This window comes from Drosophila tropicalis, unplaced genomic scaffold (assembly GCF_018151085.1).
Source record: "Drosophila tropicalis isolate 14030-0801.00 unplaced genomic scaffold, ASM1815108v1 contig_845, whole genome shotgun sequence".
Lineage (NCBI taxonomy): Eukaryota > Metazoa > Arthropoda > Insecta > Diptera > Drosophilidae > Drosophila > Drosophila tropicalis.
Window position 1 is genome coordinate 5,720,107 of NW_027173338.1, and position 22,110 is coordinate 5,742,216.

General features: G+C 36.6%; 6 protein-coding genes and 1 non-coding gene across 9 annotated transcripts; 5 read left to right on the plus strand and 2 right to left on the minus strand.

Moving 5' to 3' along the window:
• The first annotated feature begins 186 nt into the window (after nucleotides 1-186).
• Nucleotides 187-9,414, plus strand: Atg18b (Autophagy-related 18b). 3 transcript variants are annotated; one of them, XM_068294576.1, is made up of 4 exons: nucleotides 187-523; nucleotides 7,472-8,199; nucleotides 8,253-8,843; nucleotides 8,890-9,414. In XM_068294576.1, the coding sequence occupies exons 1-4, from the start codon at nucleotides 486-488 to the stop codon at nucleotides 9,006-9,008; spliced, it is 1,476 nt and encodes a 491-aa protein (XP_068150677.1). In that variant the 5' UTR covers nucleotides 187-485; the 3' UTR covers nucleotides 9,009-9,414. The 3 variants fall into 3 exon arrangements, with proteins under 3 accessions (XP_068150677.1, XP_068150678.1, XP_068150680.1); XM_068294577.1 differs by having other exon boundaries at nucleotides 8,908-9,412; XM_068294579.1 differs by lacking the exon at nucleotides 187-523 and adding an exon at nucleotides 7,248-7,398.
• Nucleotides 3,568-6,132, plus strand: LOC137580521 (ankyrin repeat and LEM domain-containing protein 1). Its single transcript, XM_068294598.1, is given in 3 exon segments — nucleotides 3,568-3,784; nucleotides 3,847-5,195; nucleotides 5,197-6,132. Coding segments are annotated over 3 exon segments (2,193 nt in total). The 5' UTR covers nucleotides 3,568-3,690; the 3' UTR covers nucleotides 5,947-6,132.
• On the plus strand, nucleotides 6,965-7,103 carry LOC137581588 (U4 spliceosomal RNA). The gene has a single exon (XR_011033197.1). It is a non-coding gene; the product is annotated as a U4 spliceosomal RNA (small nuclear RNA).
• Nucleotides 9,415-10,736: 1,322 nt separating the features above from the next.
• Nucleotides 10,737-14,994, minus strand: clumsy. The gene is made up of 11 exons (XM_068294853.1): nucleotides 14,790-14,994; nucleotides 14,538-14,684; nucleotides 14,109-14,171; nucleotides 13,850-14,053; nucleotides 13,576-13,787; nucleotides 13,173-13,514; nucleotides 12,676-13,107; nucleotides 12,142-12,500; nucleotides 11,656-12,086; nucleotides 11,334-11,602; nucleotides 10,737-11,279 (listed from the first exon to the last, which is right to left on the minus strand). Exons 1-11 carry the CDS (start codon nucleotides 14,866-14,868, stop codon nucleotides 10,737-10,739), a joined length of 3,081 nt encoding a protein of 1,026 aa, XP_068150954.1. The 5' UTR covers nucleotides 14,869-14,994.
• A 245-nt stretch (nucleotides 14,995-15,239) lies between these two features.
• Nucleotides 15,240-16,175, minus strand: LOC137581312 (cilia- and flagella-associated protein 299). The gene is made up of 2 exons (XM_068295521.1): nucleotides 15,736-16,175; nucleotides 15,240-15,681 (listed from the first exon to the last, which is right to left on the minus strand). The coding sequence occupies exons 1-2, from the start codon at nucleotides 16,066-16,068 to the stop codon at nucleotides 15,286-15,288; spliced, it is 729 nt and encodes a 242-aa protein (XP_068151622.1). The 5' UTR covers nucleotides 16,069-16,175; the 3' UTR covers nucleotides 15,240-15,285.
• A 49-nt stretch (nucleotides 16,176-16,224) lies between these two features.
• Nucleotides 16,225-17,178, plus strand: LOC137580737 (cilia- and flagella-associated protein 299). Its single transcript, XM_068294854.1, is given in 6 exon segments — nucleotides 16,225-16,257; nucleotides 16,316-16,359; nucleotides 16,439-16,613; nucleotides 16,616-16,676; nucleotides 16,679-16,725; nucleotides 16,780-17,178. Coding segments are annotated over 6 exon segments (759 nt in total).
• An 814-nt stretch (nucleotides 17,179-17,992) lies between these two features.
• GluRIIA (Glutamate receptor IIA) lies at nucleotides 17,993-21,990 on the plus strand. The gene is made up of 12 exons (XM_068295071.1): nucleotides 17,993-18,321; nucleotides 18,417-18,566; nucleotides 18,635-18,697; nucleotides 18,802-19,008; nucleotides 19,303-19,520; nucleotides 19,587-19,736; nucleotides 19,791-20,227; nucleotides 20,290-20,467; nucleotides 20,536-20,759; nucleotides 20,813-20,950; nucleotides 21,074-21,504; nucleotides 21,557-21,990. Exons 1-12 carry the CDS (start codon nucleotides 18,231-18,233, stop codon nucleotides 21,988-21,990), a joined length of 2,721 nt encoding a protein of 906 aa, XP_068151172.1. The 5' UTR covers nucleotides 17,993-18,230.
• The last annotated feature ends 120 nt before the right edge of the window (nucleotides 21,991-22,110 follow it).

The following is a 22,110-nucleotide window of genomic DNA, read 5'->3' on the forward strand; positions in this document are numbered from 1 at the left end:
AGTATAAGGAAAAAAACAAGAAAATCCCAGTATAAGGTAAAAACGATAACTTGGCTCCGATAATGTCGATTAACCGATAGGCTTGCTCCGATAATGTCGATTGCGATAACTTTGCTCCGATAATGTCGATGGCGATAACATTGCTCAAATAACTCCGATAACGATAGCTTTGCTCCGATAACTACTATCGTGCAACAACAACAACAGCGGACGATTCCAACAACAAAGCAAAGGCCAAAACAATAATTTTAAAAAAATATCAAACGAATCGAAAGCAATAATTAATACGCAGCAGTCGTCCACTGCTGGATCGTCGAGTGTTTTTTTATAAAAAAAAAATAAATAAATTCATTCGAAAGTAGTGCAACAAAAAGTGATAACAACAAAGTTCCATCTAAAAGGCAGAGTGAAAGTGTAACATCAGATACGAGAAAAAGATACAGATACATATTCCAAATAAGAAAAAAAACACAAACCCATTAGCAATGTCAGCATATCAGATGAATTTTAACCAGGATTTTACGTAAGTAACAACTCAATCATAATCACAATATATGGAAAAACCTTGGCTCCTTCCACCCCCAAACCCAAACTAAAAGAAGGTCATAATGGCAAATAACACAACAACAAGAACAACAACAAGTAAATATAATATTCAAAAGATACAAAATAATCAGATACACAACAACAGCAAAAACAAGCACAAACAATAACAGCTGCTGGATAAGCGGGGTGTCTGGTGGGGCAGTTAGCAGGGGGGAGGGTTAATAGAGCTCAAAAACTTTGAGCGTGTATTTGAATCGTTTGTATCTGTGTGTGCATGTGTGTGTGAGTGAGTGAGTTTTTATGTATGTATGTGTGTATTTAGTTTATTAGAACATGCAAACAGCCAATTCTAATAAGAATGACATGCATATAAACACAAAACTATTATGAAATATGCGGTTGGAGAGAGGGGGCGGGGTAAAAAAAATCAGAGGCAGGCGATAAGTGCAAAAAATCAAACAATTACACTAAACAACAAAGAATTGGAAAGGGGTGCATTTAATTGATTAACAACTTGTAGATTCGTTTTTAATGTTTAACTTAACAGAACAGGAGAACTTTTTATCAGAAGGTTTTCCTTATAGTTGCCTTGTAGGCTAGTGTAACTCTCCTACGCATACACTCTCACACACACACACACACACACACACACACTGTTAAATGCGCAACAGCTGATGTTGATGCTGAAATCAGAGTCAGGTCTGTCTTTATTTGCAAAGCTTAACTAACCAGTTTTGCGTTTATAATAGATAAGTGATTACTTTTGGGTTTTTTTTTAGATATTTTCGCACAGCTGATGTCATTGATTAGGTATAAACCGTTACACTTTAATTTCTCTCTTCCTCTTTGGCCTCCCCTCTCTTTCTCTCTCTCTCTATCTCTGTAATGGTCAAGTGACGCAGAAGCCTCCAATCAATAATTTCCACTTATGGTGAAAACGAGAAAAGGCAGAAAAACAAAAACAAAAAACAATTGCAATAAATGTTTACTATATGTAAAATTTACTGATGGATGCGCATCATAGGGGAGGCAAAACAAAGAACATTAACTCATAGACAAGTTGGCGGATTGTGGGGGGAAAGGCAAAAAGCAAAAGAAGAGAGCGCGAGAGAGCACGGTAGAGAGATAACGGAAAGTGTATGCCTTCTAATCTAGAACAAAAATCAATTAGCGGGTGAATGCACGCCAGAAAAAAGTAAATCAAATGAAATAAAAAATTTATACATTTCCTTTTGACTTTTGTATTTTAAAACACAGGCAAGTTCAAGGTTTACTTTGGGAAACTTTTTGTTTTGTTTGCCGATCACAGGTGCACTTTTTTATGTGGAATGACGGTGGAATGGGGAAATGCGTGATAATGCACGTGATGTAAGAATGCAAAAACTAGAAGGAGGGTGGGGTTACCGGGTGAAACGTGTGGTTTCCTCTACTTCTCTCTTTCTTTTGTTTGTATTAAAGATACCCTGCATTTTAGTTTATAGCTATTTTTTGACCATTCTCCTGTAATCGAATATATAATATATTACAAATTATTTTTAACCAAAAGCCCTACAAAAAAGAGGCTGAAATATATAGTATTTACGTATATTTATATTTGTTTACATATGTATGTATTAATCATTCATTGTTGTTTACGTTGAACTCTCATTCAACCCTTTCTATATTTTTGTGGCTTCGTCACTTGAATTAACGAGTTAATAACAAGAAATTTACTGTACTTAATTATCTTTTTTTCTTTGAGACAATGCGTCATTATAAATTAAACAAATATGTAAAATAACAAAAACAGCAAGAAGAAAAACAACAAAAAATTCTTCAAAGCTAATCATTGTTTTTGTTAGTAAACAGAATAAAAATTGAAAAATACGAAAACTATCAACAAATAAGGCCTTTGATGGTTGACTATCGCATTCCAGTCAGCCTTGGGCTCTATATTATTCGGTATACCCTGTAACCGCAAGGTCAAAGGGTATGCTAGGCAAAAGCAGTATTATGAATATCCTTCAAAAATGACTAGATATTGCTGGGTATATGTACATATATGACTAACACATTCAATTAATTTTAATTAGGTTTGGCATCTATTAATAGCAAATCTACCCTTAACATTTTCGAATTTCTTATTCATTAATATAAGCAAACTGAATAAGTAATAAATTTCAAGTTCATATAAGAAACTGACTTCCAATTCGGCTCAAGTATTTTTTGATGTAAAGCCTAAGTTTCCCTTTTACAGGGTATTTAAAAATCGTTGCTCTGCTGGAAGTGCGAAATTTTTGTTGTTTTTAGCGAATGACGACAGGGTTACGACTATTTTATGATAGCCAACTGGCTAGGGAGTTTCCCCCGCTAAACTAGTTTCGATTTCATGTGAGCCACAATAACATAGCATATCGGCCGAGCTATAGCCACACGTGTTGCGCTCTCCTCACTCTTGGCCTTATCATTGCAAAACGTGCCTGGCATAAATATGAGTCCATAGATTGGCCAAGTAAGAAGTAAAAAAAAAAAAAACATAAAAACAAACAAAAAAAAACTTTCCAAGGCAATAAGACGCCAAAGCAGTAAAATCTAAAAAACCAGCCGAATAATTTAACTAGCTTTAAATGTTGAGATCAAAATAAGTCACTGAAAACTGAATTTGGAAATGTTTTTCGAGTACCAAGCGATTTATATTATATTCTCAATTTTCAACGATTTTGCAATAATAATCTCATTTCTTTGATAATAATTCAAAAAGTTCATTGATTTTAAGCTTCAGTTTATATATTTTTATTAATGTATACATATGTACGTATATAAATGTATGTATGTATAATCGTATGTAAAATTAATATAAAAAGAAAATGTAGGCCAGTGCAGTGTGAAATTGATATTATTAAACACTTTAAGTTATATAGATGCAAAGAAAACATTCTTTAATATTCCCGACCCAAGGCAAACCATTTTTAAATCTGCCGCCCTCCGATAACGATAACATTCACACGTAAACGCTACTGGCAACACTACTGGCCACCATATTGGTGTTGCCAGATGTGTGGACAAGAACAATAACAACAAACCACAACAATTGGCATTGAAAAACGCATAATTTTAAAACCATAAAAAAAAACCAATAAATAAATCAATATTTTTGTTCCTGCCATGGAGCAGCGTGCTAATTTTCTGGCTTTAATCCTTCTGGATGCATTAGAGGATGAAAACGAAACGGATATATTCGAAATGCTTGAAAAAAATGGTACAAGGAATAGAAAAAACATTAACTAAAACTAATTATAAACAAATTACAAAATTCTGCAGGTAGAACTGGCATTAATGCCAGCCTAGTGATCCTGGAGAGGGGATTAGCCCCACTGCATTATGTATGTGGCATGAGGAATGAGAAGTTAGCCGAACGGATATTGGAAAAGTTCCTGGAGAATCCCCAATTGGATGCAAATGTGCGTTGTGATGGTCAGATGACGCCTCTGCACATAGCTTCAATGTATGGCCGTGTGGAGCTAGTGCGAATGCTACTTGAAAAGGGAAAAGCTCGACCCGATCTCGCCGATGATGAGAATAAATTGCCCGTTCATTATGCCATTGAGGAATGCCATTTCGAGGTGCTCCAGTTGCTGAGAGATCACATATTCCAGGAGAAACAAAAACAGCGGGAGAAGAAGCAAAAGTTACAAGTACCAAATCAAACATCAACACCCAACGGGGAGGGGAAACTAAAATATAATTATGATACCACATCACCGTATTATATTAATATAACCCATAGAAGGCATAAGGCGCAGCCTGTATATCCCGATGAGGGTCCTTCTCCCATGCCCGAGGCAGAGGAGTCGGTGAATTTGTTTTCGCTAACCCGTGAGCATCTCAATCAAAAGGTGCACAGCTCAATGGAGCATCATCCATCGCGACGTTCTCTAATAGAGAGTTGGCGCGAGAAAGTGGAACGCTCAAGAGCACGCCAAAGTCTTCTCCAGCAATATGATGATCATGTCGAGCAAATGGTTGACGAAGCCTTGACCAAGGATGATTTTAACTATGCGGAACATGTGCACAGAAAACTCCGTGAGGAACAACACGCTGAGGAGGAGCGGCAACTAAAAGGCAAGGAACAAGAGCTGCAAATTTCGAAAAGTCGTGAGCTTTTCGAGCATTTGGTCGAACAAGTCTCACAGGCCAAAGTTGTGGAACCGGAAAACAGCTTCCAAACCGCTCAAGATGCTTTGGAAAATGACAATGATGATGATAAAGGCGATGGTGATCAGCCCCAATCTGAACAATTGGATTCCAGTCGTACGGGATTGATACGATCACCACGCCAGGATGATTACTTCCTGCAAATGACAGAAGCCTATGTCCATACAGATGATGAGAATGGTTTGGTTTTCTATGAAACGAAACTACTACAAAATGGAGGCACTAAAGTGGCCAATCAAAGAGCCAAGAAAGCAAAGGAACAGGAAGTTCAGTTGGATAGTACAGTTAGCACAAATTTAACCATTCCCCTAGATTATGAGACCGATGCTTTGAGAGCGGAATTAACTCAGCTCGGAGCCCCATTGATTGGGCCAATAACGAAGACCACGAAACGATTATATATCAAGCAATTGATCAAATATCGCCGTAATACCGAAGCTCTACTCAAGGCCCAAAAAGCATGCGGAGGCCTCGCAAATAAAATATTCCGTTGAATTGCACAGAACTCTCAAATCGCCGCAAGATTTTCAAAGAATTAGCGACTATATGCCGCAATTGGATACACACAGTCAGCACTTTAACACCTCGAATGCCACCAAGAAACCCGTGAGAGAGGGTCACTTGAAGCAAAGTTTTATTTATATGCTGATTGATCCGCTTATCTCTCGTAATTTACCCGGTGAATCGGCATTTCTGGATAAATTTAGCATTTGGCAAAGATTTTTGGATTCAATTTTCTACATAGGCAAGGGCAAATCATCTCGGCCCTATGCCCATCTCTATGATGCAATGCGTCAGCATACGCGTCTCCATCAACAGAAACGCCGCAAGGAGGAGAAGTTAAAGAAACCAAATCTGAATCACTTGCTGCAATCATCGGATATTTTTAAGTCGCCCACAAATGATCCAGCCACTTCGAAGAAATTGCAACGTATTCTGGACATTTGGTCACGTGGATCGGGTGTCGTTTGCCTTCATGTCTTTCACAACATAATGCCAATTGATGCCTACACTCGGGAGGCTTCCATGATCGATGCCCTTGGTTTGCTACATTTGAGCAACTTGAAGCGTGGCGACTATTATGGCCCGTCCCAATCATGGACAATGAAACAAAAGAAGCAACTGGGCATTGCCCTTTTATTTAAAGCCATGCATATCTATTTAGCTGAAGGGGAATCGCAATTATCGCCCAGTGATTTGATCTAAGAAGATTATAAGAAACTTTTAACTATAGTCAATTAATTTTGAAGTACAAAGTACAAACTCACAATGAATTTAGATGCTTGATCTCGCTCTATTAATTAATTGTATAGAATTTTAAGAAATTTTATTATATATAGCTTGATTTGAAAAATTTACATTTATAACTTAACAATATACTTAAAAGAAAAATGAATCAGATTTCTTTCATTCTTTAATGCAATTATTGCAAATTTCTGCTCACCATTTTGTAAGTCAAAGGTTAAAAAACATTGCAAAATAGTTAAAATGGTTTATTTGAAAACTCAAAATTGTTTACTCTATGATCCAAACTATATCCTAGCGTCCTATTTAACGGTTGTTGTATATTAAAATTTCCTTTACTTTTATTCAGAAAATTCCATACTTTAGCCACATATGTAGATACAGATAGTCATAGTAGAAAAATGAAACAAACAAGCCATAAAAAAGTAACTAAAAGATTGTATAAAAATTGCCTTCAATAAATAAGTTTCTGTTTTCATTGCTTTTATATCAGTTTTTGTATCTTCCTTCCGTTTGTTCATTTCCCCTTGAAATGCCTTTTGCTCTAACTGCCAACAAAAGTAACACATGCCAAAGCGAAGTGTGAGTTCGAATCCCGTCAAGGTCAACAAGTGGTTAAAAGATTTTTTTCTCGTTTTTTGCTTTTGTTTGTTTATAATGTTTTTTTTTTCTTTCTATATTTTATCGCGTTTCACGGACTTATGTTGTTTTTGTAAAATTTTGTTTTATTTGTTGCAGCTGCCTTGCATTTGCCGAATTAACCCCCAACTGAAAATCCACCCTTAATAATCCTTAAAGTGCATTGCAACATATCTGCATAGAAAGAAACTAGTGCACCCTAAAAGTATACTGCACTTTTTGAGGGGAGAGAAAACGTTTTGCTTTGTGTGTTTATTTTTGAGTCTTGTTGCCCCTTAGAATTCCCAACTGGTTATAGCATTGCCGGCATGGAGTAAGTGCCGTTTGGTCATGTTAAGTTATCTTTGCGCAGCGGCAATTTCGTAACCAATGAAGGCAACTGAGGTGCGAATATTGCTAGTTGAAAACTTTAACCAATACCCCGCCCAGGGGACGTGAAATACCGTCCGCTAAGGCAATTTTTGGAAGCCCGAGAGGGCTTAAATATATAATAAATTTGACAAAACCCTAAAGAGACTGTTTGGAAAAAAGGAGTAAATTTTAAGGAAACTTGAAAATATCCTTTTGTAGGCCAAACGAGTTACTTTACTAATAAAGAAATTATGTCTCTTAAAGGACATTTTTCATGAAGGTTCCGAGTTTTTTGCTTAAGTTTGAGCTACGAGTTCAACCAGGTTAATGATAGGTACTAAAAAAATTAAAATGTTTCTTTTTTTAAATAGAAAAATAATTTGAATTAAAATAAACATTTGAACTATTACAATTATAATTACTGTAAGTCCCTGATTTAAAGTAAACTTTTAGACTCCTTATTTAAACTATATTCCTATCTTGTTTATCCTTGCAGTTCTCTATCCGTGCTCAGTGCTACGGGACTGCGTCTGTATTCCATAGCTGGTCAGGATGTTGAGGAGATTTTCGCCAAGGACAATACCGAGCAGATACGGATCGTGGAACGATTATTCAATAGCTCGCTGATCGTGCTGGTCACCAAACAGAAACCGAATTGTTTAAAAATGCTGCATTTCAAAAAGAAACAGGATATATGCAATTGCTTCTATCCTTCAGAGATATTGTGTGTGCGCATGAATCGACAACGTTTGATTGTATGCCTGGCGGAGAGTATACACATTCACGATATACGAGATATGAAGATCCTGCATTCCATTGTCAATATAGCGCCCAATGAGCAAGGACTCTGTGCTCTCTCGCTCAACTCGCATCTGGCTTTTCCCATATGCCAGAGCAGTGGCGAGTTGCGTATATTCAATGCAAGTAAACTACGCACTGGTATGACAATTAAAGCCCATGACACACCTCTATCTGCCTTAACATTTTCACCAAGTGGAGCTCTGTTGGCCACCGCTTCCGAGCGGGGAACAGTGATTCGAGTCTTTTGCGTAAAGAACGGTCAACGTGTACAGGAATTTCGACGTGGTGTGAGTTGCGTCAGGATATTCTCCCTGGTATTTGCAGCAAATGGTGATTTCCTGTGCGCCTCATCGAATACGGAGACGGTTCATGTGTTCAAGATCGATGCTCGTGCCGTGGAGTCGGCGGAACTGAAGGCCATTGGTGAGTTAATCGACATCAGAGTCAAAAATTTCAATTAACTTCTTTTTTTACAGCCGAGGTAGCTGCTAAAGCGGATAGTGCCACTAAAGATGCAGCCTCAAGCACCCCCACTGCAGATGAGTCCAGCACCAATACGACAACGCAAGCTCCTGTGGCCACTTCAGCGTCATCGCCTCCATCTGCCAGTTGGGGTGGCATGTTCTCCAAGGCCGTTTCATCACTGTTGCTGCCCTCGCAGGTCAGTGATGTGTTGGCCCAGGATCGTTCGTTTGCCACGGTTGTGCTGGCACAACCTGGCCTAAAGCACATTTGTGCCATAACCCGAGTGCAGAGAGAATTGCGTTTGCTGATCGCCTGCGAAGATGGTTTCCTCTATGTCCATGAATTTAATGCCGAAAAGGGTGGAGTGGCGAAACTATTGTCCGTTCATGATTTACGCGGCGCTTTAGAAGATGTCATTGAACTGCAATTGACTGAAAGTCAATTGGGCAGAATACAATCAAAAACAACTTCAGGAGCAACGCAACAATCACTGACCATGCCAAAAAGTTGTGCAGCCAGTGTCCTTATTGAGAATCCTGAACCCATGCCGGATAATAGTTATGCTGGCATTCTACGTGGCGATCAGGCAGATGCCATGTCAGGTAAGCTAATTGTTGGATTCAAGTCGCAAAATATGCCAAATAATAGCCTTTAATTCTCTTATAGATTCTGCTAAATTTCGTAAGCTTTGCGATGCCATCGACACGCCAACGAAACTCTATGACGAACGACAATTTCCACCCGTTGCCATTGCGGCCAAGGATTGACCTAGCCGCCAAGGGTCCAACGATATGGTTATTGTAGACAAAGCGCAATTTCGTTAAAACTAAATAACTACAACAATTTAAAGCAATTTACTTTAAGTAACGAAAAAAAAGCAACAAACAACAAAAAAATCAAATACTCTACAAGGAAAATTAAAAAAAAAAGTATTTTATTTTAGTTTAATTTTATTTATGTGTATATAAAACTACTTATCTTTCTCATTCCGCTAATTGACTATCTTTTTTGATCTAATAATCGCAAGAAAAAAACACTTCAAATTTAATTTAGTACATTAAACGATCTTCTCTTCTCTGTAATTATAATTTAAACCTTTTTTTTTATAAGTTCAAAGGCAATTATTAAAAAGAAGCTCAAAAATCCCAAAAAAAAACTATAAAACAACAACAAAATGTGTACCTAAAAAAATATAAATTAAGTAATTTAGTAACAAAATGTATTCAATTAGCTTTGCAAATAACATCTAAAATATTTTAAATCTTAAAAAGAAAACATAACGCAAAATGTAAAGTAAAAATATAAGTATTGTGTAATTATAATAAATGTAAAAAAATCATTAGTTATATCCCATAAGAATATCAATATGAATACAATCTGAGATTTCCAAACAAGAAACTATCTATTAATTATGTCAATATGAAATTATGCCCCAAAATTATAAAAGCAAAAAAAAGGAAGAAAAAAAAAAAACAAGAAAATTTCTGCTAAAGAAGAAAACAAAGAAAAAAAAAGTTTAAAAAACCAAAAACCAAATAAAAAAAACTCTTAAAAACTCTGAATTACGTCCAAAGTATTGTTATTTGTGTGGATTACCTTATAAGAATCGTTTTGAATTTGGCATTCATATGATAAGAAAGAATTTATTACACTACAAGAATTTATTAAAAACTTTGCTTACTGTGCTTAAATTTTTCCAAGATTCTATCTGAAATATTTATAATTCCTCCTCAATTTGTGACCATTAAAAGAGACTGTTCACAGTGGTTCGGTTGCTCCGTGATCCATTCTTATTAAGGTTCAAGGTTTTTTTCCCGATTCTGTAACTTCTTATGACTTTTGAGTGAAAAATTGAAATAAATCTGAGCAAAGCCGACCTCTGTCGGACTATATCTCTATATAGCCTGTTAAAAACTTTCAGACTTTCAAGTTTTAAGATCCTAACGCAAATATTTGACCATCGCATTACAATTTTTAACTTTAATTCTAAATTTAATTCTACATTTCACTCTATTGAAAAATTGGCCTAAAATCGAAATTTTTACTTTGCTCCGTGATTATCACGGTCAACTTTTTGAACTCTCAACTTTCAGATAATCAACTCAGTATCATGTCTGATTAAAAAGTATATATACATACATATAAATATATATAAAATTAAAATTATACCAGCGATATTTCAAATTGGTTCTATCCACTTACAAAATTTATTGTAAATTTTTCTTGGATTTTCACTTTACAATTTCTCTGCTTGGAAAGTTTATTTAATTACCTTTAAGTTGCTTTTAAAATTTCTCCATAAATTTAACGTTTTAATTTGATTCAAATCAATTTTAAAATTATTCATTAGTATGGTTAAAATAATTGAAAAACAGTGTGATAATCTAAGGGAGAAATAAATCAAATTTATCAACCACAATACAAAATTAACTTGTTAATTGCATAAAACGTATACTTTTTAAATCAGATATTATTACTAGAAGGATGATTTATATTTATATTCCATTACTCATTTTGCTAGCACGTTTCTCATCTCCGTTTTCCTCATCCTCTTTGCGATGATGATGATGATGGTGATGCCTATGATGATGATGATGATGATGATGCTTTTGGTTTGGTTGTATTTGCTCTACGTCTGGCTCTTCCTCAGCCTCGTCCTTCTGATCGATTACATCTGGCACCTCATCCATTTGAGTGGATTTATCCAGTTTCCAACCCATTTTTGGTGGCGGTGTGACAGATTTGTGTGATGACTTTATGGAAAACATTGAACCAATTTTTCTTAACTTATCATGTACAGAGGCCTCTACATCATGTTCTCCAGAATTTTTTAGACTTTTCATAGATAAACCAAAAGATTTTGAAGAACATTTGGAACGATTCGAGTGCGATTTGCATGATTTCGATGAAGCATTCGATGCTGCCGACGAGGATGAAGAGGAGCTACTTGATCCTGCACTGGTATGGACCGGTTTGGTAGTAATCCAAACTTGCAGGGCAAACATGACTTCCGACTTAAGAGCTTCTTTGAGGGAAATCTGCACAAGTAGAAGATAAGATAATGATAATGATTTTGTTATAAGCTAGCTAACCTTCTCTTCAATGGCCACAGATTTGACATTCCACAGGAATTCGGTGCAGCCCAGGACCATGGCAGCGAATAGACCAAGTCCCAAGACGAGAAATACGCCACCAACATTCTCTAGACCCAATTCTGGCGTATCACCTCCATCATCAGCGCTCTTCTCACAACTGCCCCCGCCATGCATCTCTTTCCACCATTTACGCTTCAGCTCCGATAATTGACCCAGTTCACCAAGTTTCAGAACAGCTCCACTGATTTGCTTGCGATACGGTGAATCTAGGAGGAAATCATTTAAACTTTGTTTCTGAATAAGGGCTGAAAGAAATTACTAAAGGGCATGGCTATGCCGTAGCTCTTGTAGTCCAACCAACCGCCAATTTGCATAAGATCACATTTTCTCTCCACATTGTACTCCAAGGTAGTTGATTCCATCATAAAGGCATACAAATTCTTGCCCTTTTGGACCCGCTCCACGCCCTCATCGTTGGTTTTGGTAAAGACCGAGGGGCGCGCACTCTCCATGGCTGTCCACATTTTCTGATAAGTACTAAAATTGGAATCTCGAAAGAAGCCCATGGTGGACCCGCCCAATAGAGCTCCATATTTGATCTTATTCTGGGTGGCCAACTCTTCAGCATTGTTTATGGAACTAGCCTGACGTGAGTTGGTCAAGAAGGCAGCCAAATTGGCGGTATAAGAATTCAACATCATCAGAGCAAAGAACCACCACATGCCGGTAACCAATCTCGTAGAAGCAGCTCTAAAAAATAAAATTTCCAGGATCAAGTTACGTATATTATTTCATTTTCACTCACTTGGGCAATATATCACAACCCTGACCCATCAAGGAGCCAATCGAAAGCCATGTTGTATTCATTATGGACCAAATATTTTCAACTTCTTCGGGTTCTTTGCATGGATGTGGATTTTCCCAATCATCTGGAGCCATACGAGCCAAGGCAAAGAGGAGCAGGGATATGAACAGATATGCCGAACCCATATAGATCCAAACATCCAGCGAGAATGGTGAAAGAAAGGAAAATAAATCTGTAGGAGGAACAGGTGGCTTCGAGAACAATATGCTAATGCCCAGATTCATGAAAGGAGGTGTAAAATCAACAGCTTGACGTCTAGATGAAGTCATTGTTAAATCGCATATACCCAAATCGGCATTCTGGAATGAGAAAAATTATATCAAGATATGTCCAGAAGATTTGGTGTGACTAGAAGACTTCAAAAAATGAAAACAATTTTTGTTTTTGGTCGCGAGTAGGATTTGAACCCACATCCTTTTGTGATATATACAAGAAATCTTTAGGCACGTAAACTTGAACTCATTCAAAACTCACCCCATCGATCAGCTGGCGAACAATGCCATCCCATGTTTGTGTTGCCTTATTCAAGCTTCCGTATTTACCATCGGGTGCTAAGCGAAATTCATATTTGAAATTCAACATTTTGGCAATAGCATCAATCAGATCCATCGAGTATCCTTCGTAGCGTGAATTGCCTTGCAACACTTCGCCCTCATTCGGCTCCCGCATGGTCAGAAATGGAGCTCCAATACGCGAGGAGATAATAAATGTTTTATTCGATAACTTTTGACCCACACGCTTTTCACTCTCCTCATCATCGTTGAGGACATCCAAGCCATTAACTGGATCCCAAGTGGCCAGATCCAAATAGCCCGCAGCATTCATTTCCATGAAACGTAAAGTGAAAAAACTTCTCTGACCATTCTCATTGAAGTCTATGCGTCCTGTGGCTACCTCATCGGAGCGCTAGAAGAAAAGAATTCCAAAGGAAATTAGAGGGATTTCTTTTCCCAAAAACCTTTTTAACCTACCGCCTTCATAAACTCAATTATACGTCTACCCTGAGGCCAGGGTTTTTTGCGTCTGCATTCAATTTCGGGAGCCTTTAGTTCCTCAATAATGCCCAATTCGGTTAGGCCTTTTGAAAAGAGCCAAACGGCATCGTTGAGTAATATCATTTGAGTTTTAACTTGATGTGGTTCCACTTTATAATAACGTCCCTCCCGTTTCTCATGCTCCTCCCAATCATGGACTACATTCTTAATATGAAAATCTGTGGGATCTATTAAACGAACTGTCGTTATATTTGCCTCCACACCGCTGAGTTCACCAAACTCCATGGTGTGAGTGTCCAAAACGGGTATAAAAACGCTCTGTAATTAGACAAACAGATCAGAAAAGAAGGATGATAGATTTAATTGGTTTATATCTCACCTGATATTCACCCAACATTTTCAATTCATTTGCCTGCTGCAAAATATTAAATAGATTCTCTGGAGCACAATGTAATATCAGACAATTATCTGTAGATAATTTAATTTCCTTCAAAAATGGCCTATAATCCTCATCTGGCCCCAGTTGCTTAATTGTTGTAGGATTTTTACTTGGCTCGCCCAAACGCAAAATGTCCTGTAATTGCTGTAGCTCTAAATCAGAGAATATGAAATTATTATTTCAAAAGTTTTTAACTTTTTTGTTTACAACAAACCTTTATCCGATTCATAGATAATTGTAAAACTACGCCAACCAAAACTTTGAACAATTTCTGCAAATCCTTGAGATAACAGCAGATTATCAGGATGTATATTGAGTGTCATTGAAGTGTGTTCACGATCTGGCAACGATTCATTGGGTAGCCAATCGTAAATGAAATGAGGTATATCCAATGTATCGCATATTGAGGCAATTATGTCTAGAGATATTAAAAATTAATCGAGTAAAATCGACTAAGAATCGAAAGGACTTACCAGTTCCACCGCCAGTGCTAGGACCAAAAATTGCTATAACCCCTTGAGAAATTAGATTGCAAACTGAAATATTTATACAAAAAATTTAAATAAAGTTATTAATGGTATGGGTATTTTTTGTCCAATCTTAAGGTTGTAGGTATCTATTAATGTACAATAATGTGTAACTTATTATCTTTGGTGTAGATAGTTCATTTTCCTGGTCCTACAGTTAGTATGAATCCTTTCTTGTTTCTAATTTTATTTCTATAAGAACTTTTTCCAAATAAACTGTCTTTATGTCCATCTTTTTGTATGCTCTCTATTTTATAGCCTTCTCCCAGAAGATCAATAAACAACTGATGATGACTTGGCCTCGAGCACCTTTGCCGGGTCCTTATATATACATGTATGTCATATATGTTTAGCCTAATTCTACCCTCTTCTCACCCGTTTTCTCCATTATGAAACTATCATCAGTATTTGCATAGATCACAACAGGAACCAACTCTATACTGCGTTCCAATATATTTGCACGATCCACTGCAGTACGAAAAGCAATTTCCGCTTCATCTTTGTCTGATGTAAAAATACTGCCTATAAAAAGAAAAAGACAAGTTGTTTTTAGTATACATATGTATACATACATCTTTCTTGCCGAGCACTGACCCAGTTTTCTTGTATTTTTTTTTTGCAACTTACCCACCATAAATTTCTCTCGGTCTGCCCATGTTAAGGGCAGTAAAAACATAGATAAATATATACAAAACACTTTACACATTCTTAACCAACTAAATGACCATTATTTTCTATGAAATTTGAACTTTTTCATGGGGTTTTTCTTTTTGGCTGATGATGTAAAAGTGGCAAGAGAATAAATATTTCGCGAAATAAACTGCAACTATGATGTTCCGTGGTCTACAACACAATGATCAGAAACAGAAACTATGCTAAATTTAATAGCACAATGATGTTGAGCTAATGAGAGATGAGATGAGATGAGATCTTGCTCGATCCACAAAAAGAGAAAGAGAGGGAGAGAGAGGACTAGCTGGTTTCTAATGTTGTTTGTTTTGCTCAGCATATTCTAAACAAGAAGAAAGAAAATACAAATATAGGGCAACAAGAAAATTTCTCTCACAGCTCTTTTTTTTTTGGATTTTGTTTTATTTGTGAATTTTGGCACTGCGAATTAGTCTTATACCTTTTTGCGTACAATATGATCGTAGAAGACAACATAACCATATTTGGGTGAATAGACCATAGAGCGTTTGGCATTCTTTGAATACTGGTTATGTTGTCCACCCAGTGAGATCTTCTTGTGGTCGCCCTTATGCATAAACATTAAACCATATTGATGATCATGTATAATCAAAAAATTATCACTTGCTGTGTACTTTAGCATGCCATAACGTGGATTCCAGTAGCTTAGATGATGGGACATCGGTTTCAGACGATGGCGACCCTCGAAAACACCTTTCCAATCGGTATGCTTAAGGGCTTCCCGCAAGGCGTTTCGCCAACTCATGTCCAGATCCAAATAACCGGATATCTCAGAACCATCCGTGTGGACATAAGATGTAAAAATAATTGTCTAAAATGCAAATGCTCAGAATTATTACATTTGGGTATTATTTTTGCTACTCACCGACAAATATTTATTCAAATTGGGCAACTCTCGTCGTTTGAACTCCAAGAGAACAGGATCTTGATTTTCGGCAGGCAGAAAACTACCAAAACTGGACAAACCCACCATTTTTGGTCTAATAGACTGCAAGGCAATATCACGACGTTTTTCATATTCCAATTCAGTATATGGGATCTTTGTGGTGCGATAACCCAATTGTACAATGGTCTTAATGGTTCTCCGATTATTCAAATACCGCCGATCGTTGACGGTAGCAAACGAGTGTATATAGTCCACATAATTGTTATGATCCAACACACTAAAGTCTATGCTCTTTCCTCCTGCGGTAAGCATCTTGGCAAATTGGTGACGAAATCAGTTTATACAAGTGTGCAAAGTGGATTGAGGGGAAAATTTTATGTGAGGATATTAGTTAGACGTCTAAATCGAAGCTATTTTTCGAAATGACCTTTGTTTGATCTATCAAGTGTTTAGAGTTTTTTGAACGACATGGATTTGTCTATTCCCACTGCAATGGGAAAGGTAAGATTCCACTTTTGGTATAAATTAGAAACGTTACTTAAGAAATATTCCATCACAGTTAGAAAAGAACGAGAGTGGGCTAACTTTGACGGCTAGTAGCCCGTCTTTATCCTTGATTAAACGTCAGCCAAGTATCAATCGTATGATCGTTTATTATATGCCGAAAATTTGACCCTTTTAGACCTAAGGATATCTCAAGTGCATATGCCGATTATGTAAACTCGTTTATTACCACAAACGACAAGAGATACTTGGCAAATTATCAGTTGATTCGACAAGTAGTGCCTCATCGTGATATTGCAGGGACATCTATAATGTCAGAGGATCAATTTCTCAGGGTCTGTGATTTTAGACCCTAAGAACACGAACCTTGCGCGCGGATTTTTTATTTAGTGAACTAAATTGCAGTGACGATCCGTTAATGCGTTGGCTGAACGCGAGAAATGCAATGTTATGAAAAACATATTGGTAAGAGATTAAGTTCAAATATCAATTGATGATATTAATTAAATCCTTTTTCAGACTATTACTTTCATATGCACCCGTAATTCCAAGGGTCTTAATATTTCTGCTTATATTGATTACGAGCAAAGCTTACGTCAGTTCAAGTCTGGCGATTCGCTTGAAGAACGAAATTGGTTTCACATAATTGCTGGTCGTCAGCGCATTGAACCCTGTAAACATGATCTTAGTTTTATAAATTGGAAATACAGGGATATTCATTATAATGATACCGATAATTTTAAAAATCTACCATGGTGCAAAATTGGTTTATGTTTCAAACACAAGGGTGACAATTGTATCATTAAGATTGAAAAACGCATCCTTAGAGGTGATCACAGGTGTTTGGAAATTGAGTCGCCAAAACATGGATCGGCCGTTTTATACGATCATCGTGTACGGCGGCAGAATGGACAATGAATTAAATAATGCACAATAAAATTAAATTCAAGATAATAATTTTGAGAAATATGTTCAATCTTATGTTAGTATCTTTCTAAATTTGTCTATAATTTAAGTTTGATGACTATCTCTCAGTAATTGGAAGATTACAATGTAAAAGCTAGCAAAAAGAAATTTTATATATAAATAATTATTGTTAACATCAAGTCTCATAATTTTAAAGGATTATAGCCAAAAATAAATCTCTTATTTAACTTAGGCCTTTCTAAAAGCTTTTCTAGGTATTTTACTTAGTTTTAGGAATCTAAGATAGCTTCAAGCTTAACTTAATACTCATAAGATGACTTAAGATACTTTGCAAACTCTATTCAAAAACAATCTTTTTCGATCAATCTAATTGATCTAATAGTTCTTTTTTACGAAAAATATCTGCGAAAAAGCAAAATCAAAAAGTAGTCTGGCATTCGCATCACTAGAAAACATCAAAAGCACGACCGTTGAGAGGCACTTTTGAGATCAAAAACGCTGCCAAAACCAAACAAAAGCAAACGAATATCATAATATATGGCACACAATTCGAAAAAGCCCTGATAAACACTACGAAAAATGGCAATAGATCAGGCCGGACCAGACCAGACTAGTGGATGCCGCCTACGTCATGGACAAGCGCCATAAATAATGACAGCACAGCAACGAAATCTCTCCTGAGAGATATATATACATATGCAGAAAGAGGAGAGTATTTCTAGTATATAGAGAGAAGATGAGAATTTTATTCAAATATTCACAGTCAGTGGGACAGTCAGTGTGCGTGCTAAGCGCTCCAAGACTGGACCGCAAAAATAAAGAAAGCGGAAGAAATATCTATATGTATTTTTGAATATTTTTTGAAAATATTTCTTGGCTAACGTAATTTTGTGAGTCTGTGTGTGTGCTAAATTCTATATACTTACATATGTAGCTAACGAAATGGCCGCTGCATTTAGAAAATTCAATTAGTTTTGAGTGTTTTTACTTGAATATACTATATACATACATATATATATGGACACGCATTTTGATTTGGAAAAATGCATTTGTATCCAGTCTACATTTATGTTCTAATCATTACGAAATCCATATACGTCCTTGGCGCTGATAGGCGTGAGGAAATCACAGTGGGTAGGTCCAACCAGACAAAAAAAAACAAGTAAAAGGAAAACAAATGTTTTGTGAGCAATATGTTGTTGTTTTTTTTTTTTTTTTTTTGCCTTCAGGTGCCATTTTCTTTGAAGAGGAGAAAGATATAGAACTTAGTTTCGATGAGGCTATCCGTGAGGTTAATAATCTTAAGTTTTTCGAATTACGTTTCGTCAGCAATAAACGTTTTTTGCCCACCTATGATAGTTTTTTGCTACAGCAAATTGGTAAGTAGATTTACCCACTCGATTATATGAGTATATTATAAATTATAGAATATCTTCCGTGTGTATAGCTTGTGAACTAATTTCCAATGGCGTTGCTGCTATTTTCGGACCAAGTTCAAAGGCAGCTAGTGGTACGTACGATCGTCGTTCATATACAGACACACAAACTTATATGCATATATACATATATGTACATATATACAAAGTAAAAACATATGTTTGTCTTCCTTGATAGATATTGTAGCGCAAATAGCAAACACCACCGGCATTCCACATATAGAATACGATTTTAAGTTGGAGGCTGTACGTCAGGAGCATTTAAATCATCAGATGTCGGTGAATGTGGCACCCACGTTGTCTGTATTATCTCGTGCCTATTTTGAAATCATCAAAACAAATTATGAATGGCGCATCTTTACGCTCATTTATGAAACACCTGAGGGTAAGTATGGCGAAATATCTCTTGATGACATATATTTTCGAATAATTTGGGGCCATTGATCAAATTATTCTAAATAGAGTGATATTTTAATGGGAAGATATGTATATGTATGTAGAAAAATACATTTTTTTTTTAACCATTTAGGTCAGTCTTTTAATTTCCAATTCAAGTAATAGGCAATGAGATATATTGTAATGAAAAATACTTTTTAATTATTAACTTTTAATCATGTTGATATTCCTTTCTCATTTTCGGTTCCTCTAATCTTTTTTTTTATAAAATAATATATTACAGGCCTGGCTCGCTTTCAGGATCTAATAAATATATATGCCCTTAACAGTGACTATGTTAAGCTGCGAAATTTGGCTGACTATGCAGAGGACTTTCGAGTCTTATGGAAAGAAGCGGATGAAACATATCACGAGCATCATATTATTTTAGATTGTGAGCCTCAAACTTTAAAGGAATTGCTTAAGATATCTGTTAAATTCAAACTACAAGGACCCTTTCGAGTGAGTTGTTGAAATCAATATTAACATATAATCCATTCAGTTAATTTGTCATTTGTATGCCCGTAGAATTGGTTTCTCACACACCTGGATACACATAGTTCGGGATTGAAGGATATATATAATGAGGACTTCAAGGCAAATATAACTTCAGTACGCCTGAAACTTACGGATCCCAATCCTTTTGAGAGAAAGAAGACACGTTTTAGAGAAGTGGATGTAAGTCAGTGTTTGTTTTACGTTATTCTCTCTAACAATTTAGTTTATTTAAAGCGTATACTTGGCAATCAGACTATGCTGCCCATACTTATCTATGATGCTGTGATTCTTTTTGCAAATTCTGCCAAAAATGTTATATCAGCAATGCAACCATATCATCCACCTGATAGACATTGTGGTAGTTTATCCCCATGGGTATACGGTCCATTTATAGTGCATGAAATGAAAACTATATCAGAAGATGATGTCGAACCTCATTTTAAGACCGAAAACATGAAATTCGATGAGAATGGACGACGTACACATTTCAATTTGGAAATCTATAAGCCAACGGTGAATGAACCATTAATGATCTGGACTCCGGAAAATGGTATAAAGGCGCGTAAGATAACTTTGGAAACTGAAAGTTCCATAACCGCACCCGATTTCTCTATACAACGTAAAGTCTATACAGTTGTTACCCACTATGAGGAGCCCTATTTCATGATGAAGTTGGTATTTCTAACAATTGTAAATAAGATAATTTCTTAATATTTCTTTTTTGTCTGCTCAGGGCTGATCATGAAAATTTCCGAGGGCGTGAAAAATATGAAGGCTATGCCGTGGATTTAATAAGTAAACTTTCCGAGCTCATGGAATTTGATTATGAATTCATGATCGTCAATGGTAATGGTAAATATAATCCAGAAACCAAACAATGGGATGGTATCATAAGAAAACTTATCGATCATGTAAGTGAAAATTCAGCTTTTCCAAATGCCTTTCCATATTTAACGTTTGAAAATCGTTTCCAAAAAAGCATGCTCAAATTGGCGTATGTGATTTAACCATTACCCAACTTCGACGTTCTGTTGTGGATTTTACTGTGCCCTTCATGCAGTTGGGTATCAGTATTTTACATTATAAAAAGGCACCGGAGCCCAAGAATCCCTTTGCTTTCCTTGACCCATTCGCCATGGAAGTATGGGTCTACATGGGTTTTGCTCAGCTTATTATGACATTGGCTTTGGTTTTCATAGCCAGGTGAGCAGTTTTGACTTCATTTTGACTTCAAGTATCAGTTTTCCTTTTTGCAGGCTATCCTATCGTGAGTGGATGCCACCAAATCCGGCAATTGTGGATCCAGATGAGCTAGAGAATATATGGAATGTGAATAATTGTACATGGCTAATGGTTGGGTCTATCATGCAACAGGGTTGTGATATACTTCCTAGGTAGGTTCTTGACCAAATCATAACTGTAGTCTAACTTAGTACTGCTGTTTGTTCTGTGAACAAATTTGAAAGCTTAGCTTACTAAACCTTAGCCAAAAAAGTGATATATTCTTCATTTCTTAGAGGTCCTCCAATGCGCATTCTGACCGGCATGTGGTGGTTCTTTGCATTAATGATGCTAAGTACCTATACAGCCAATTTGGCTGCCTTTTTGACAAGTAACAAATGGCAGAACAGCATAACTAGTCTGGGAGATCTGATTGAACAGGATGATGTCCATTTCGGTAGCATGCGTGGCGGTAGTACTTCATTGTTTTTCTCTGAGTCCAATGATACCGACTATCAGCGTGCCTGGAATAAAATGAAGGACTTCAAACCCAACGCATTTACAAGTACCAATAAAGAAGGTGTGGCTCGTGTCAAAAAGGAGAAGGGCGGCTATGCTTTTCTCATGGAGACAACTAGTTTGCAATTTAATATTGAACGGGACTGCAATTTAATGCAAATTGGTGAACAGATCGGTGAAAAGCACTATGGCCTAGCAGTGCCCTTGGGTAAGTTGAATACACCAGAGATAAAAGCAATACTAACTGCATACATCTCCAGGTGCTGATTATCGGACAAATCTAAGTGTTTCCATACTTCAGCTTAGCGAGAAGGGTGAACTGTATAAAATGAAAAACAAATGGTGGAAAAATGAGACTAATACGTGCGATTCCTTCCATGAGGTGGACGGCGATGAATTGTCCATCATCGAGTTAGGTGGCGTGTTTTTGGTACTTGCTGGTGGTGTCCTGACTGCTGTTGTTGTGGGCATCTTTGAGTTCTTGTTCAATGTTCAGCATGTGGCCGTTGAGGAACGTGTGACGCCTTGGCAAGCTCTGAAGGCTGAGCTAATATTCGCTCTCAAGTTCTGGGTGGGCAAGAAACCCATGAGAATATCCAATAGCAGCAGCAGTGGAGGCGATAAGTCATCAAGAAGATCTTCTACTTCGCGACGCAGTTCAAAGGAAAAAACTCGTAGTAAAACGGCATCTTAAAGGCCATGCCAATAATTTGGTTTTTGATAGTTGAATAAATTTGTAAAAATTCTTACTTTGTTAAATTATTTTTTTTCTGTATTACCTTTTAGTAAATATAACATTTTTTTTGCATTATAT